The 17,935-nt window shown below is 34.9% G+C and overlaps 2 protein-coding genes and 1 long non-coding RNA gene across 4 annotated transcripts in view; 1 reads left to right on the top strand and 2 right to left on the bottom strand.

Moving 5' to 3' along the window:
* The window catches only part of LOC106666521 (ubiquitin carboxyl-terminal hydrolase 48-like), a 144,139-nt gene extending 132,803 nt beyond the window's left edge, over positions 1 to 11,336 (bottom strand). Inside the window, exons 1-9 of one of the 2 annotated variants that reach the window (XM_014393783.2) lie at positions 10,851 to 11,336; positions 6,647 to 6,847; positions 6,234 to 6,453; positions 6,053 to 6,168; positions 3,215 to 3,457; positions 2,980 to 3,146; positions 2,814 to 2,921; positions 2,544 to 2,749; positions 2,232 to 2,474 (exon numbers count right to left, since the gene is read on the bottom strand). In XM_014393783.2, coding sequence (XP_014249269.1) covers positions 2,232 to 2,474; positions 2,544 to 2,749; positions 2,814 to 2,921; positions 2,980 to 3,146; positions 3,215 to 3,457; positions 6,053 to 6,168; positions 6,234 to 6,453; positions 6,647 to 6,847; positions 10,851 to 10,990 — 1,644 coding nt within the window. In that variant the 5' untranslated portion in view covers positions 10,991 to 11,336. The remainder of the gene's footprint in view (positions 1 to 2,231; positions 2,475 to 2,543; positions 2,750 to 2,813; positions 2,922 to 2,979; positions 3,147 to 3,214; positions 3,458 to 6,052; positions 6,169 to 6,233; positions 6,454 to 6,646; positions 6,848 to 10,850) is intronic. The other variant, XM_014393784.2, reaches the window with a different exon arrangement.
* Positions 11,337 to 14,590: 3,254 nt separating this feature from the next.
* Positions 14,591 to 15,663, bottom strand: LOC112126506. Its single transcript, XR_002910008.1, has 3 exons — positions 15,433 to 15,663; positions 15,077 to 15,148; positions 14,591 to 14,889 (listed from the first exon to the last, which is right to left on the bottom strand). It is a non-coding gene; the product is annotated as an uncharacterized LOC112126506 (long non-coding RNA).
* A 610-nt stretch (positions 15,664 to 16,273) lies between these two features.
* LOC106666455 lies at positions 16,274 to 17,449 on the top strand. Its single transcript, XM_014393655.2, has 4 exons — positions 16,274 to 16,748; positions 16,807 to 16,866; positions 16,933 to 17,046; positions 17,104 to 17,449. Exons 1-4 carry the CDS (start codon positions 16,370 to 16,372, stop codon positions 17,391 to 17,393), a joined length of 843 nt encoding a protein of 280 aa, XP_014249141.1. The 5' UTR covers positions 16,274 to 16,369; the 3' UTR covers positions 17,394 to 17,449.
* The last annotated feature ends 486 nt before the right edge of the window (positions 17,450 to 17,935 follow it).

Genomic DNA, 17,935 nt, shown 5'->3' on the forward strand with positions numbered 1-17,935 from the left:
GTGTATTTTTTAATTTATTTTCATAGAAAATTGTATGCAATGTTAAATTAAGTTTTGTTTCTCACCTATTGTTTCAATTTTATTTTACATTACTAGCTCCCATTTTGCTGTTAAATTAATTAGTAATAAACTAAAATCCTGTATAATGTAATGTACGAGGGTAACATTCTCATTTAAAGGGCCATTAGAAATTTCCAGTTTTAAAAATATAAACAAAAATAAAAAAATATCGTAAAAACAACATGCCAGGGAGGGGCCAAAGGCCAGAGTTAGAGGGGCTTTCAAAGAAAGAACAAGATTAGTCTTCGAAAGTGTCAGGCTGAAACCACCGGCTGAAAAAGGCTATGCTAAAATTTGATAAATTATCGGGTTGTCCGGAAAATAATGCAGGATTTTAAGTTTTCATTAAAAAAAATCTATATAAAATATTCTGTTTACGTTTACAGGATTACTCATTTGTATGAATGTCAACACTTATTAATCCTCTTCCAAATGATATTGTTTGTTTACCTCTGTAGCATTCCGCTACTTGGAAATAATTCAGTCATCCTTATAATGTCAAAGCGAGAATTTCGTACGATTTTCTTTTACGAGTTTAAACTCGGCCGAAGCGGAGCCCAAACGGCTAGAAACATTAACCAAGTCTGGGGCGAGGGTTGTGTTAATGAGTGCACTGTGCAAAGGTGGTTTAAAAAATTTCGGGAGGGAGATTTCAGCCTTGAAGATGAAGAAGGTCGTGGAAGGCCTTCCTCTCTTAATGATGATGTTCTGCGATCAGTGGTGGAAGAAAACCCCAAAACAACTGTTCGAGAACTTGCAGAGCAACTCAAAGTCAGTAAAACGACCGTCGCTGACCACCTCAAGGCGATTGGAAAAGTGAAAAAACTCGAAAATTGGGTTCCACACTCATTAAACGATCGCCAAAAAAATCAGCGCTTTGATGTTTGTGCATCACTTCTTTGTCGAAACAAAAATGACCCATTTCTGGCCAGAATTGTTACATGTGACGAAAAGTGGATTCTCTACGATAACACTAGACGTTCTGGACAGTGGCTCGACAAAGGAGAAGCTCCAAAGCCCCCAACTCATCAAAAAAAGGTAATGGTTACGGTATGGTGGGCTTCATTTGGTTTAATACACTACAGCTTCTTAAATCCTGGCGAAACCATCAATGCTGAATCATACTGTAACCAAATTAATACCATGCATCAGAAATTGGCAGTAATGAAGCCCTCTTTGGTCAATCGGAAAGGGCCCATTTTGTTGCATGACAACGCTCGACCACATGTGTCACGTGTAACGTCACAAAAATTATTGGAGCTTGGCTATGAAACTTTGCCTCACCCACCCTACTCTCCGGACCTCTCGCCTACTGACTACCATTTTTTTAGACACCTGGACCACTACTTACAACACATAATATTCAAAAATCAAACGGAACTGGAAAATGCATTTATTGACTTTATCAATTCTAAAAATTCTGAATTCTACTCAGACGGAATTAATAAGTTACCAACACGTTGGGAGAAATGTATTGAGAGTATGGGAAATTATTTTGATTAAAGAACATTGCTTTAAAGTAACTAGTTTCTTTTTTTTTCTTTAATACCAAAATCCTGCATTATTTTCCGGACAACCCAATAGTTGTTTAAAAAAAATTGTCCCAGCCCCCACAGGGTGAGCCCCTTTCTATTATTATCATTTTGTATGGCTTTATTTTGTAATTTTAATGAATAATTAATTGATTTAATAAATTTAATTTTTAGATTTTATAAGAAAGAATGTAATTTTGTTTGATTGGAAATTCTTTGAATATCAATAAATTATTTTGTATTGTTTTATATCTCTAGAAAATAATTATAATAAAAGTTTATTTTATATTTTTTGTCATTTCCACGGCATGACATAAGTATTGCTTACAGGGGCTGAATAGGCAACCAGGTGAACAAAAATTGTTCACAAGGTCGGATAACAGGGATTTCTGTCATATTATCAGAAATAAGCTAGAAAAAAATTTTGAATATTTTTTTCAGTTAATTATCTTATTTGAAACACTAGAAATTAAAACAAAAAAAAAGTGCCTTCAGGAAATTACTGTTTCAAAAAATTAGACACTTTCCAGAGAGAAATGGCAATATGGCCGCTGTGCTGAAAGTGTTAATTAAATGTACATATTCCCTCAACACATAATTTGAATATATGTAAATCAAAAATTTATTATTTTTCCTTACTGTTTCTCTGTTGATATATTTAGCACTAGTAACACAGTTTGGATTTAATTTGTTGTGGCTGCACACTATTTTAGTGTTGTCAATGGGCTGGACAGGAGCGGTGACGTTTCCAAGCCATTGGACCAACCAAGAAGACGGGATTATCTCCCACTTTTCAAAGTCAGTCGTCTGTTCCACCGGAAGCGAATAGAGTAGTGACACAATTTCACCCCTGAGTGCCTTGGTCCCACACCTTTCCATTTTCTACAAGAAACAAAAGCAAGTTCATAACAAAAATTTGTTTTGAAATGGATTTTATTTGATTTTACAGACCTTTCTTTCTTTAGCATCCAGGATGAGTTGTTCGAAATATCTATTACACACTTCAATCTGTTTTCTTAAATGGCTTTGTAAATTGGCCTCGGTTATAATTTTATTTGCTTCTTGACATCCGGCCGCTGTGTAAACAAGCATGTAAGCATTGCTTGAAGCAAGAAGGCCTTTCGCCAATCGTGGTTGTTTCACCTTTTTACTGCCTTCTAAAAATTAGTCCTACCTTGTAACCAGTTGTTAAATTAACATTCCTTGGCAAAAAAATTATACCTTCATCATCATCATTTGCACCCAATTTCAACTTTTTTCCTTCCATTTTCTCGACATGTTCATCATTGAACTTATACCATGTACCAGATGTCTGATCGCATATGTGAGCTTTAAATGAAATAAGTTAGAAACAGAGTTTTAAAATATTGTTTTAAGTCATAATTACCTATATAATGCCCAGAATAAGCACTAGGGCCTTTGTGAATTAACACAGCAGAAAGATTATATAAAACAGGCACTTTTTCTTTATCTGGTGGGTTAAGGTAAGGACTCATGTCTAAAGAATCTGGAAACTGAATGCAGGTATTCAGCTTCTTTTTATGCCCTTTTTGTCTGCACAAATTACCAATGCGAGTGAATAAACTTGATGAATTAAATCAACATTGATATTTAAAAAATACCTGTCATAGATAAACCTCATGAGTTGAAGGTTCAGTACTGGAGGTAGCTTGTCGAGCCGAATAAATCGGGAAGCCTCTTGTTTATCCTGGCAATACCGACAGCTGTACATATTCGTCCCATCGAGGTACTCTTCCTTGAGAAATTCTTGAAGGCTTTCATGAAGGGTTTTATTCCCTTTTACATTTAACTCTAGTTCATAAAACATTGAGGGGCTCACTGATTCTTTCATGCAATTAGAACACCTAAAAAAAAATTTACGGCAATTGATTTTTGTTTTATTCAAGTTAAAATGTTCATTACGGCCGTTGTTTTGGAATGACGCACTAAACCCTTCCCCATATATGGACATTGTTCTAGAACTATGCACCTCTTCTGGAAAAACCTCCTTTTGAAACTTGTTGTAGGGTATTGTGGCTAGCAAATTTAGCTTTGGCTATCCCGTTCGTTATGTGAGGACCAAAATGAAGTCTTCTGTTCAGGGTTAACCCCAGATAGGTTACCTTTTCAGACCATGGGATGACAGTTCTACATGTTTATCGTTTCTCTTATAACAGGGATCTTTGTAGTATCATTTCACGTTTTGATATGTTAATCATTAATTTCCACCAATTTTTTGACAAAAATGACTAGTTTTTTTTCTGTTCAGTCTATTGCAATAGCATTTGTTCTCCAGGACTTTTTTTTTAAGATGCTTATTTTATTTATTGCTATCTGTACATAATATACATTGAGCAAATAGTTAGTTATAAACAAATCTGACAGACCTGTCACACCAGGAGGCAGTAAGGAAAGAAACCAACTTTTATTTAATTGGGGGGAGGGAGTTAAAGTTAATTTGTGGGTTAGATAGAAGGTCACGAGGCCATTGTCGTTTTAAACAGCGTGGAGGATTGTAAGGGTGAGATGTTGAGGAAAGAGTTAGGGCTAGTGAGTTAGGGTGGAGGGAGAGTTTAGAGTGAAAAGTGAAGAAGCGTGTTTGGATAAGATCTTTGACGAAAGGGATTTTAAGATCTTTAAGGATCGTTTGATTTGTGACATAGAAGGGAGCACTGAGGATACGGCGGAGAACTTTAGATTGAAAAGACTGAATTCGTTGGATATTGGATGATTTGGCCGAGCCCCACAGCTCGACTCCGTAGGTCCAAACAGGTCTGATGAGTGTTTTGTAGGCGGTTAGTTTGTTATTTATGCTTCGTTTTGATTTTGGTCCAAGAAGGTGTCGGAGTAGTCCATATCTTTTGTTAAGTTCTTGCCGTTTTAATTGTGTATGTGGGTTCCAAGTAAGTCTATTATATAAATAAAGCCCACGGTAGTGGACTTGGTTCGATGGTGGTATTATTTTGTTGTAAATGTGCACTGGTGGACAGGTTTGTCATTTGAGCGTAAATATAACGTGTTGGCTTTTTTGTTCATTTAACCTGATCTGCCACAGATTGCACCAGTTGGTAATAAGGTTCAGGTGTTGTTGGAGTGCTTCTGTTGCTAGGATAGGATTGGAGTATGTTTATAAGATTGCGGTATCGTCCTCGTAGGTTGTGATTTGTGTGTTTGGATGTGTGGGTATGTCAGCAGTGTAGATGGTGTAGAGGATTGGGCCTAGGATACTTCCTTGCGGAACGCCAGCTTTGATTGGTGGGATAGATGAAAAATCGGTGCCGATTCTTACTTTAAACCATCGATCTGAGAGGAAGGATTTCACGATAAGGTAGTAGGAATGAGGGAGGATACATTTTAATTTATAGAGGAGGCCGGGGTGCCATACTCGGTCAAATGCTTCTGTAACGTCCAGAAATACGGCTGAGCAGTATTGTTTGTTTTCTAGAGTCGAAGATATCGTGTCGACTACTCTGAAGCACTGATGAACAGTGAAATGGAGAGTTCGAAACCCAAATTGATGATTAGGAATTACGTTTTGAGAGTCAAATATAGGAATTAGTCTTTTAAGGAGGATACATGCAAAGATTTTGGATAAAATAGGAAGGAGGCTTATTGGTCTATAAGAGGATGGGGCACTGGGAGGTTTGTGTGGTTTTGGTATTGGAGTTATTAAAGATAGTTTCCACTGGATAAGGAAATAGGTTGTGCGAAATATTGCATTGTAAATAGATGTAATGTACACTATTGCTTTTTTGGGTAGATTTCGGAGGATTTTAGGGGTAATTAGATCATGGCCTAGGGATTTTCTTTCGGAAAGGCGGAGAATCTGATACATGACATCTGCGGGGTGGATGGGCTTAGGAGGTAGAGTGAGAGGGAGAGGAGAGTGAAGGAATTCATTGATATGATCTGAGTGTGGTGACATTCATATCGGGATGGGGATCCCATCCCTAACCATCCCTAAAGGAGGAAGTTAGCAGCACAATGTCATCTGTGTATAGTGCTGATATGTTTTAATTTTTGGCATAGCATTCAGGAAGAGAGTGAAAAGATCCCAAGATGGATCCCTGTGGCACTCCTGCTGCTATGATGTAAGGGGGTGAGATGGCTTTATTGAGGGAGATTCTGAAGAACCGCTTATTTAGGTATAAGTGCACCAGGCTAACAAGGTATGCAGGGAACTCATACCTTATCAGCCAATACATTATGCCCTCCGGCCAGGCTGCCTAAGGCCTTTTCCAAGTTGTGTTGGGTGTATTTTTCAAATCGAATCTGTGTCACAGGCCTTTATATTACTTTGTCAATGTTACCATGAAGAACGTTTTTCAATTTGATCTTTTAGAATTTTTTTTATTTTTGTAGAAAAAAATATTTTTAAAAAATTATTTACATATTTTGGGAGTGTCTAAATCAATGCGATAACAAATGTGTTAAAATAATGAAGAAAAAAAATTGTATACCTTGTAATATAAGAGTATTCTCCTCTAAAATTGTTAACAATAAGATTTTGTACTAAAGGGTTAGACTGTTGTCCCAAGTTGTCTTCCAACAGTGAAATAAATAATTTAGAAAATTCCTAGAAAAGCGTATTATAAAAACGTTTAAATGACACATTCTAATTTCCAAATTTTAAATACTCACTTGAGCATCTTGTTGCATTGAAGGCTCTAGGTTGAGAGACCTAATGAATCCAGAAGGATCGATTGATTTCTGCCTACTGAACTGCATTAGGGCAAAGAGAAGTTGTAAATGGCCCACAGCTGTCCTGGGCTCAACCACATCCTGTACATGATCATTTTCAATTTTTGTGTCTAAAGCTTCCAAAGGATCTTCTTTCGGATCCCAGAGAAGAATACCATTTCTACAATGGAAAATGAAAATCGTTTAAATCAAACTTTCAACTTTTCATGGAGTTAATAACATACAATGTACTTCAATAGATAAATAATATCAATCAAATTTCATTAACTGATTTTTAATTAAATAATTCATAGTAGCATACAATCTATCAAAATTGTATTAATAAATGCTACAATTAACAAAAAAATAGTCACCTAAAAGCTAAATTATGAAACCAAAGTTGCAATAGACTGTTAACATAACATGTAGCACCGAGATTCTTTAGGCCGACAAAGGAGTCCGTTTCACGCAGTTCTATATCAACATCATCATCTTCACTTGATTCTTTCTGCTCGCCAAACCATTTTGACTCCCCCAGGCCAGACAGGCAAAAAGGATTTCCCCTGCAGTTCCTCCTGAAATTAGAGAATCAATTTAACACTTGGAATTTAAATTCATTAAATAAAAAAATTCTAACAAATAGATTGTTTTAACAGTATTACAAAATTATAATAGAGTACAGTATTAAAAATAAAAACTAATAGAAACTTTTGTCATTTCAACATCTCCTATCTAGGGTAAATGAATGACAAATGTAGAAAATTATATTTATTGTATTTAAGCACAAATAAAACAATTAGAGAAATGTACCATGTTTTAAGTGTACAAAACATTTTTTTTTAATGATGTGAAATTACTGAAATACTCAACATCTTTGATTTTCGTAATAAATTTTGTCAGCCTGAATATAGCAAAATACAATACGTTCAAATACACGGAAAATGAACACACCATACTGAGACCACCTGCAAATCGGTAAATGACAATTTCTCTATTTTATATCTGACTATACATATTTATTATAATCGATATCATTGAAACAATTTTACTTATACCATCTTTTAGCTATTCGATTAGCACAGAAAATGTTTTAAGTGTGAAAAACATGAAATGTGCTCAATTTTTGACCAAAATGCAAATAAAATGTTTTAAACTTTGTGTCTGCCTTTCTATATAATTTATTTTATTGATTATATATAATTATTTATTGGTGACCAGAAACCAGATCCCAAACACATAAATCTTCGTGGTCGATTTCTTCTTCATTTTCATATATAATTTATGTATTTATTATAAACAATATCCATGAAAAAATTTTAGTTCTTTGATATTTAACAATCAGAATATAGCAAAAGACAATTTTTTGAATATAAAAAAATACCGTCAATTTTTGAATTTTTGACAAACAGCAGGTGATAATTTTTCAACTTTTTATTTTACTAATTGTAATCTCTCTTATGATGAAGTTACAGTTCAGTTAGCTACACATAAGCTGCTCCAACTTCTCAAAAACACCTTTGGGAGCTCATCCAAAGTTGTTGGAATAACAGAAAAATTAGAAAAACTTATAGAAAGAATGCCAAGAGTAGTCCAAACCGTCTTGAAAAGTAAGGGATCTTTTTTACGAAAAAAAAGTATAGATCAATATTTTTTCTACATTATTACTATTAATCCTATGCTGTATATCATTTTATGTGCAATTTGGAGATCGTGAGATGCGGTCTGGTGTGACGTAGGTTTAAGAAAAACATTTTCTTTAACAGACCAACATTTCAATCTATATTGAGATCATCTTCAGGGACTGGGATTTATAAAAATTGTTTAAATTATACAAATACATCTAAGATGTAAAAAATGAATTTATACAATTATAGAAATTTTATACTCAATCAGTGTTAGTTTTCTGTGCAGATGTGTCATTACTGTGTGTCGTATTGAGAGTGCCAGTGAGATTAGAGATTTTAATGTTTTTTGTTTATATATGTTGGATTTTGAAGGTGTGGGGAAGGACGTCGGGATAGAAATTCATTTTTCTTCAAGGAGTCAGCTTCTTTGAGGTGAAAGGAGCTGACAATGGGTAATGGTTCGGCCTGATTAGCCTTTCAGGATTACACAGACAGGGATAATTAATTAATTCTCACGATCTCCAACTAATTATTAATTATCGGTCACTAAACACCATACATTTTACATACATTTATTTCGCAGATATCTTGTCATTAATAAAATTCTTTTTGAAATCTGTATTTTCATTCTCTTATTGCAAAAAATTGAGATGGTCCTAAACTTTTGACCGGCAATGTATGTAAAATACTGACAGGCAAAACTTCCTCCTGATTTTTTTTTTTTTTTCATTTTCTCGATAACAGAAACTTTGGTCATTGATTTGTCTCATTGTTTTTCTCAATAAAAATTTGTTTATGCTATGTTTTAAATTTGGAATATCAATTAGAGGTAAACACACTTATCCTTAATCCAAAACAAGGATAAAAGATTTTTGAATGTTTATTCAGTCTCATTTGAATTCTGAATAAACTGTTTAGTTTTCATCATCGTTTTCTTAATTTCTATTTTTAAACTTAAAAATGCCACTTAGTGCTGAGGATGTTGTGCGTGGTGTGGCACTTGATTGTTGATGGACGTTCCCATCAGGTATGCGGCTTTCGTAATCAGAGTTACCTACGAAACTCTGCGAAACGGTTTCGAGAAACTGGGTCCTACCGTAGAAGGCTTGGTTCTTCGGTTCTGGATGCCCTAGATAAGAGAACCACAGGATGACCATTTTTTGACTTTGAGAATTTTGTGAAACCAGCACCTTACTGTTGTTCAACCGATTCATCAGGTCCAAGAAGTTTGAAGTGTTCAAATTTCTAAGCCCACTGCTCGAAGAAGATTAAATCAATATAAATAAATGGACTGATGGCTTTTCTCCCCGTACAAGGAACAGAATCGACCAGAATACACAGAGCTGCATGCTCACATTTGCTCGAGAACACAGCCAATTGGTCTTTGGACGTTTAGTCTGCTGTACTTTTTATGAGTGTAAATTTCCTCTACGATCTCCAGATGGGCGTGAAAGAATGTGGAGAAGGCGAAATGAAAGGTACAAAGCGTGTAATTTTTCCCAGAGCCAATCTTTTCAACGGAGCTCAGTGATGGTGCGGGCGGAAGTTTCAATGGAAAGTCGCACAGAGTTGGCTGTCATTCGTAGGGGGCCTTTGACGGCCTATCCTCAATGAAATCAGCGACAATCCTATTCAAATGCACGATAATGCCCATCCACATGTTGCTCGCATAGTAAAAACCTACCTTCAACAGCATAACATCAGGGTCTTAGCCTGGCCAGGCCGTTATCGAGATTTCAACCCCATCAAACATTTATGGGAAAACCTCAAACCTCAAAAGACGGATAAGTGCACGTCCATAACTTCCTAATACACTCCACGATTTTGAAAATATTCTTCATGAAGAATAAGCTGCCCTCCAGGAAAGAGACATTTCCAGGCTGGTAAAAAGTATGCTGAGGCATCTTTAATGTAATTAAGGCAAGAGGAGGAAATATGTGATTTTGAAACATTAATTAAAAATCTAAAACAAAATTTAAAAAATTTTATCTGTCCAAATCTAAAACAAAAAAATCAAAAAAATCCAAAACAAAATTTAAAAAATTTTATCTGTCCAACTTTTTAAACAACAATTATTTATTTAGTTTTCATTTTCCTTAGTAATTTACATTTTTTTTTTTTTTAGCTTTTTTAGACAAAGACTCAATTATTAAACATTAAAAAAACGTGAAACTTGGATTAACATATAAAAATATATACAAATCATGTTATATTACAAGTAGGCAGAATTTTTGCCTGTCAGTGTATTGTAAAAAAAATTATGATAATATACCCAACCTAAGTGAAAGAATGTGAATGTCGAAGGAATTTTGTATGCATTAAACGAGATGTTTTGCTTCATTCTATACATACATATGTATATACATTCTGTTTGGTATAAACATTGTTGGAACTTCACCCCCCCCCCCAACTTCCGCAACACATCTAGAATTGTTACGCATCGGATACAGCATACATTTACGTTGTAAACAATGTATTGGATACGGCGGACTTTGGTTACAATGTACAAAAACCTGCGGTCCCTTCATGTAAACGATATCCACTGTACTTGTATTAAATTTGATTTATGAGTAGTGTTCTGAAGCATAAATAAGTTAATAATATTTGTATGAATATTGATATTTATTCAAATTTATCTAATCCTGTGTCGCTTTAGATTCCTTGTTAAAAATATACGTTTGTATAATTTGAAATTATAAAATACTTACATTTGTAATTTTCCCTCCAAATATGACTGTAAACAAAGTCCCGCTTAAATTTAATAAATGTCGAATATTTAAAAGACAAATTAAAAATGTTGAAATATAGCTGGTCCTTTTCACTTTACTGCCAGATTGAAAGTATGCCAAAATTTTGTTTGTATTTATCTTGCATGTTAATTTTTCGTTTTATTTATTTATTTTTTTAGTGTGAAACGATTTAGAGGGTATTTATTGAATATGGATTTTGGTACCTGCAGGATCCGATTTTACACGGCTGGACGGTGACCCTGTAGGCGGACTTGATGTGGTCTTCGGTGACGTCGGACACCTCGGTCGTCTCTGCCCAGGACCAGGCGGCTCTGTCCAGATGGACCTTCTTCGGGGGCGGCATATCGAGCTCCGGCCGGAATCGCCGCCACTAACACTAAGCCCCTCCCGGTGCCGGCCAGCCGCGTTGAAACTCGGGTCGAATCGGCGCGGAAACTGGGGGCTGGGGCTAGCCCGCGTCGTCCATGCCGTCCACAGGTCGAAAACCGATTTTGCCGACTGTCCCGTGACTCCGCAATTTTCCGGTTCTCGTCCCCTGGATCGGGCGGCTTTTGCGAAAGTTCGTCTCGACTCCAATGAGTTGATCTTGCGCCAAAAAAAAACCTAGCGAGGGGATGTTTGATAACCAGTCACCAAGAAGCCCGAATATAACAAAACGGAAGGTTTCCCTATTCTGACCACAACAAAACCAATTCCTGTCTCAATAAATCAAATAAAACTACCTCTGCCAAAATCTCCTTTTTCCCATTTATTTGTCATTTTTAGACTAAATATAACAATTTTATTTTAAATCTCCCCTCATAAGCTAATATTTGATGCAAATTTCAAAGAAAATATACTTTATGCTTTCTTTATTATTTATATATAAGCACTACTAAAATAGATTAGAACTGCAAATTGATCTTAAAATCAAGGCCTAATTTCCTTTTAAAATAATAAAACAACTTTTGTTCATACTAGCTAAGAATAAATAATAAAAGCGGTATAAAGACAAGAATGAGGGAAATTTTGAAGCAGGTCTATTGGCACTTGAGGTGCACGATGATAAAAAACATCTTTTTTATTTATTTTCAAAGTACAAATAGAGCTTCAAGCTCTCTTACATGTACATATATTAGAAATTTAGTTTTATAAAATAATAACAACTTAATTTTTTGTTGGATTCGTGAGAAGCGGTCAGGAATAAGGTAGTTGAGAAAAATGTTTTTCTTTTTTACGTTTCGAACTATTCGGGTCATCTTCAGCGCCTGGGTGAATTTCAAAGCAACTACCGATCGGAAAATACAATACGGATGTAAATATAGTTTGAAACCAAGTACAATACTCTTATAAAGTATGGTGCTATTCTTGTGGTGTCATTTTGGTGTTGTGAATGATGAATTTGTATTCTGACTGTGACTGGGTACGTGACGCGGAAATCTGCGAAATTTTCTCTGATCATTCGCGGTTTTATTTAACTCAAAGATTTACCGCGAACCCCACCCTGTCACTATCATATAAAAACAACAAATTCACGTTTCACAATTTCGGGATGGATTTTTCCTTGAACTTAAACCAATGTAACGATGATACTTTAATCATACACTGACGGTTCTAAAAAAAATTACGTATGTTGTTCTTATGTAATTGAGGGCCACCCTTCTATATTTCATTTACCCACTTTACCCTCACTTTTCAGTTCATATAATGTAGAAATATTTGCCATTTTAAATGCTTTATACGATCCCTCCATCAGTCACCGTGAAATAATTATATTTCTGATTCTTATAGTGCACTTCAAAACCCTTACTCCAAAAATCCATCAGTTCAGAACATTTGGCAAAACTTAAAAAAAATATCACGAATGGCTCTTCTGTTTCCTTCATTTGGATACAAAGTCATGTCGGGATTAAGAGAAATGAGCTAGGTGACAACACAGCAAAAGCTGCACAGAACAATCCCGTCATCTTAGTTTTAATAAAGCCTGAAGATAAAATCTGCTTTCTAACTTAAATTAATTGGAAAAATCTGCAGAAACAAACCACTTCCAACAAATTACGAAATATAAAAGAGACTGGTAAACCTTGGGAAACATTCTTCCAAACTTCCAGGCCAATTACGTATAGGGCACAGAAATATGAAATGGAAAAATCTATACCACCCACGTACATGCCTTTGTGGTGATCAATTAGATGTATTACACATACTTGTGCCCCCTCTGAGGTAGGCTCATTACTCCAAAATCCCCCGGACTATAAAAGAAATGTTGGGGAACGAACAGAAAAACAACTGATCAAGCCTTTGGAAGTCTAAAAATGAGAAATCTATATAAATGTATATAAATTTCCAATAAACCACTGGTATCACACAACAACAAAATGACACCACAAGAATAGCACCACACTTTATTTGAGTATGAAATTCTTGGTTTCAAAGTTTATATTTACTTATTATTATTAACTGTACTGTATTTTTCCAATTTATATATGTTTTGCAATCCAATCAGGCTCTGAAGGTGACCCGAATAAAGGTCGAAAAGTCTGCAAAAAATGAAACGGTGCTTTTCTAAAATACCTTGCTCTTGACCGTACCTCACGAATCCAACAAATTATTTAAACAACAGGTTACTAAAAAAACAGCAATAATATCACATACAAAATAATGTGTAGAGATTAGTGACCGTTAATCGATAGTTATTCAGATATCACGATATCTGAATAAATACAAAATAATAATGACAATAATATATTCTTTATATATATTATGAAAGATTATGATAATATATTATGAAAGAAAAGCAGAAAAAAATAAACAGGAAAAAGAAAAGATGATTCATGTTGTTTTTAACGACCTCAGATGTCATGGACCTGAAACAAGCCAGCGAGGATGCACATACTTCCTGGGGAAGCAAATTGACCCTGCAATTCTGAAAAATGCTTAAGGTTTAGAGGAGTGATGAGGGCTTGGGATGTGATTGGTGCGTTTGGATAAGGAATGAGGAGAAAGAAGTTGATATATATTGGGAACATTTATTCGATTTAATTTTAAATATATATATTAATTAAATCTCTAAATTTATAAGTGCTTAGAATGCTAAGGTTGCTGAAAGCATTAAGTAGGAATATGATCCCTTGCTTTAAGATATCAGTATTTAATGCAGGAATGATAAGCAATTTGAAAGCAATGAGCAGATCGAGAGTCTAAGGAAAGTGAAAAAATAACACTACAGTAAAAGCATAAAGGAATTATTAGGGATTTAATAAGGAGAATTCTAGTTATCTGGGAAGTGAAAAAGCTAGTGTCGAAGAGAATGGAGGTTTGAGTAGCTCTTTTTAATAATACTAAATACAGTTCACATGGTTATGCCACATAAACTTTGAGTTAAAAATAATGAGATTTTTAACTTTAAGACAAAAATTAGTAGGGGAGATGTTGGAGGAGGGGGATAGGCATCTGTAGGAATGGGTTTACTAGTAATTGATAAGGACTGGGGGGAACCAGTGACCACAAAAGTTTAAGCGTTGACACGGTAATCACTGTAATGTGAAGGTCCCGGGTTTGAATCCAGCGGTCCTGCACTCGTATACGTTAGCATGAAAATGTATTGTTTTTACACTCCATAATTATTTTTTTTAACGAGGGTATTTCATTATGAAGTTATATTCACCCCTCGAGGTGCTGGTGTTTTTTAAATAAGCTCATTTGTAACTATATCGGGTTCAAATACAGGGGGCTGCTGGGTTCGAATCTGGGACCTCTTTGCCTTACAGTGATGAGCACTGTGTCAATGTAAAAACTGTTTCAACCACCAACGTCCCAGAATAAAAGGTTTAAACTTGATTAAGAAGAATCAATGTGTCTACTATCATATTTATTATATTAACTAACAATAAAACTGAACAAAGGAGAGAAGATATAAAATTTAAAAAAACCTAAATGAACATAATGAAAGAAAATAACTAGAATTCTCACCAGAATTTATTAAAATTATATAACATATATTTAAAAGGATATATGTAGATTACAAATTAATTTTGATGTACAAAGTGCAGATACGACTTGCTGAAGATGGTGCATTCATGTGTACCAGTAGATCATTGAATGGAAAACTGACATTTGTGCATACACAAATTTGGATGGAAGAAGTTATGTCAAGGGGTACTTGTTTATGATTGGGAGTTGTACTAGAAGGTTTTTCAATTTTTATTAGCTATCAAATAGATTACCACAATCCTATGCAGAATTCTAGGATACAAGCTGATCCTATAATCAAACATAAAAATTCATTACCTAATTTGCTAACTGAATGCACAAAAATCAAATGTAAATAAAAAGATCAGACTGGTATATTTATCACATAATATCATACATATACTTGTCTCATTAAAATAAAATCATCACAGAAATTATCTACATTCATGTAAGTTTGCATGTTTCTATGTAAATTTACCTTCTCTACTTCTGATCAACATGTAGACATTGGCCTGTATGTAAGAGACAGACCCGATTACGCATGGCTAATCTGTAAAAATATACACAAATTCATGTTTTGTCCTGATTAAAACATTATTTGAAATTAAATGAACTAAACAAATGTACGAATACGACCCGGACAAATACCACAATTGGACATAAAGATAGAGGTCCTGTGGCAGCGCTATGCCGCACTCGGTTTCATCTCCTTCTATGTGCACAACCAGTACAATCATCGCACAAAAAGAGAAAAATCACTTTTTATGCTGCTGCACGGCGCAAAGTGCTAGAAGGTTTTTCAATTTTCATTAGCTGCCAAATAAAACAAATTACCTCAATCCTGTGCAGAATGTTTTCTGGGATGTAGACGATCCTACAATCAAATAAAAATTCATCACATATTTCGCTAATTGAATACACAAAAATCAAATGTAAATAAAAAGATCAGACTGGTATATTTATCACACATTATCATACATATACTTGTCTCATTAAAATAAAATCATCACAGAAATTATCGATATTCAGGTAAGTATGCATTGTTCTATGTAAATATACGTTCTTAACTTCAAATCAATGTAGACAAACATCACTTTTATGCTATTGTTCGGCGCAAAATGTTAGGTTCTTTCAATTACCTAGCTAATACCCGTGTAACTTTCAATTACTGCACAAATCATTCTATCCATATATAATTAAATCCACTATTTATTTTAGACGTATTTTATCTTTCCTTGCATTATATTTGTTCAACAATCATAAAATCATACACTTCACTCACTGTATAAAATCATCACTGAAATTACCAGTGCTTTTGTGACATTGCTAGAATAGATATTTCATTTAACTAAATAAAATTATTAAAAATAATCAAATATTACCATTTGTAAAGTAACAGCGTAAGTAATTAAGTCCGTTACAAGTTCCGAGGTCTATCGTTGACTGACCACGTGGTCGAACGGTCGTTTTTCGTTACCCACTGTTCACTGCTCACTGCTTACAGAATACTGAGTGAATTGTAGTTACTTGAGTATGGACTTGACTCTTTGATAAAAATATCGGTATAGTCGATATATAAATAATATTCAATGTTATTTCGATTTTTTGGATCAGTGGCTTTTATAACTTTAACTTTTAATAAAAAATCAAATTTATTGTTGTGATTGATGATATGGGTTTGTTTATACCTAGAGCCATACCTTTCCCCCTAAGTCCGAACTATGCTAGTTGACATTTGACAGTTGTCGGTTCTCACATAGGAGATTTGACAATGAGTAAACGAGCTCCGAATTTTTCCCAACTAGAAGAGCAGATATTAACAAAATTAGTGTTGAAATTCGCGAGTATTTTGGAGAATAAAAAAACCGACGCCGTTACGACAAGAAAAAAATCCGTCTGTTGGGAAAAGATCACCGGCGATTTCAACACAACGCCGGGTTGTGCATTAAGGTCGGCTGTAAACCTTAAATGTAAGTATGAGAATTTAAAAAAGAAAAGGCAATGGAGAAGAACACATACAGGGTCGGAACCGGAGGGCAACCACTTAAGGACCAGTCCGAGTATGGACAGGACTCTGGAAGAGATTTTGGAATGCCATTTGAAAGAGAAACCACACCAGTCTGACGATGCTGAAATCACCAACATTCAAGGTAAGTCCAGCCATTCATTGTTCTCAAAAAAGAAAACGTAATTTGTAAAATTTTCCAGTTACCCCAGAAGTTGAATCCTGTTTTGCTCCAAAAATTGATCATGTCATGTCTACTAATGGTTCGTATTTTGTTATTGATGATTATTAGCGTGGTATTGATGATGTGATCTGTGCACACATTGAAGAGGTCGATATCAGTCAGGTCAAAGTTGAACCAGGCAGCTCAAATCAGACAGAATCAGACTGGACAGACGATAGTGTAGACAAAGCGAGAAATCTTACGCCTACATTTCAGAAAAGTGAGTAAAATCCTTAATTATTATATTCTTATCTACTTAGATCTTTTATGTATCTAGGCCCACGGAAACATCAGTGGTCTGATATAGAGTCGCAGTCGTCTGCTATGAAGGCTTCGACAGCTGAAACGACAAAAGCCCTGCAAGAGGAACTATTCCATTTCCGAAAACAGTTATTATTAGAAGAACATGAATTACAATTAAAGCACATGCGGGAGAAGCATTCTGAAGAGATGAAGGAGCAGGCTTTAAAAATTAAACATATGTGCGAGAAGCATGGCAAAGAGATGAAAATATTACGCAAGAAAAACGAATTATGCGATATACAAATTTTAACACAATTAAAATAATATTGTATATATATCACAAACACATATCTGTAAATTCTAGTTGTAAATAAAATATAAATGACTTTTTTGTCAGACTTTTTCTTTGACAGGTGGCTCATTAGGGTGCTCTTTGGTATGGCTGTTTTTTCGGTCGCATCTACTTCATGAATGTCAGGAATCTACTTCTTCATGTCTCAAGCTTCGCAATCCTACTGAAAATACTGGAAAACATCATTTCCAGACACCTAGAATATGAATTTTATTTTTCAGATTTAAAAAATTCACTTGTTTATTTGTTCCATTGATTCTGACTCTTAGTGACTACACCAGAGACCGTTACCATCCCCAGTTCCCCACGGCTGAGTCCGTTACTTTTCTCCAGGGTATCCTATGTGGCCAAAATACTTCAGTTTTGCCTTCAATATCATTCCCTTGTATGCAGGCTTTATTTCCAACAGTAAGGACTGGTTTGATCTTGCAGTCCAAGACACTTACAGGCTTTTCTTCCAACAGCACAGTTCAAAAACAAATCTCTTCTTCAGACTTACTTATGATCTAGCTGA

Source organism: Cimex lectularius, unplaced genomic scaffold (assembly GCF_000648675.2).
Source record: "Cimex lectularius strain Harlan isolate CLEC.00 unplaced genomic scaffold, Clec_2.1 scaffold90, whole genome shotgun sequence".
NCBI lineage: Eukaryota > Metazoa > Arthropoda > Insecta > Hemiptera > Cimicidae > Cimex > Cimex lectularius.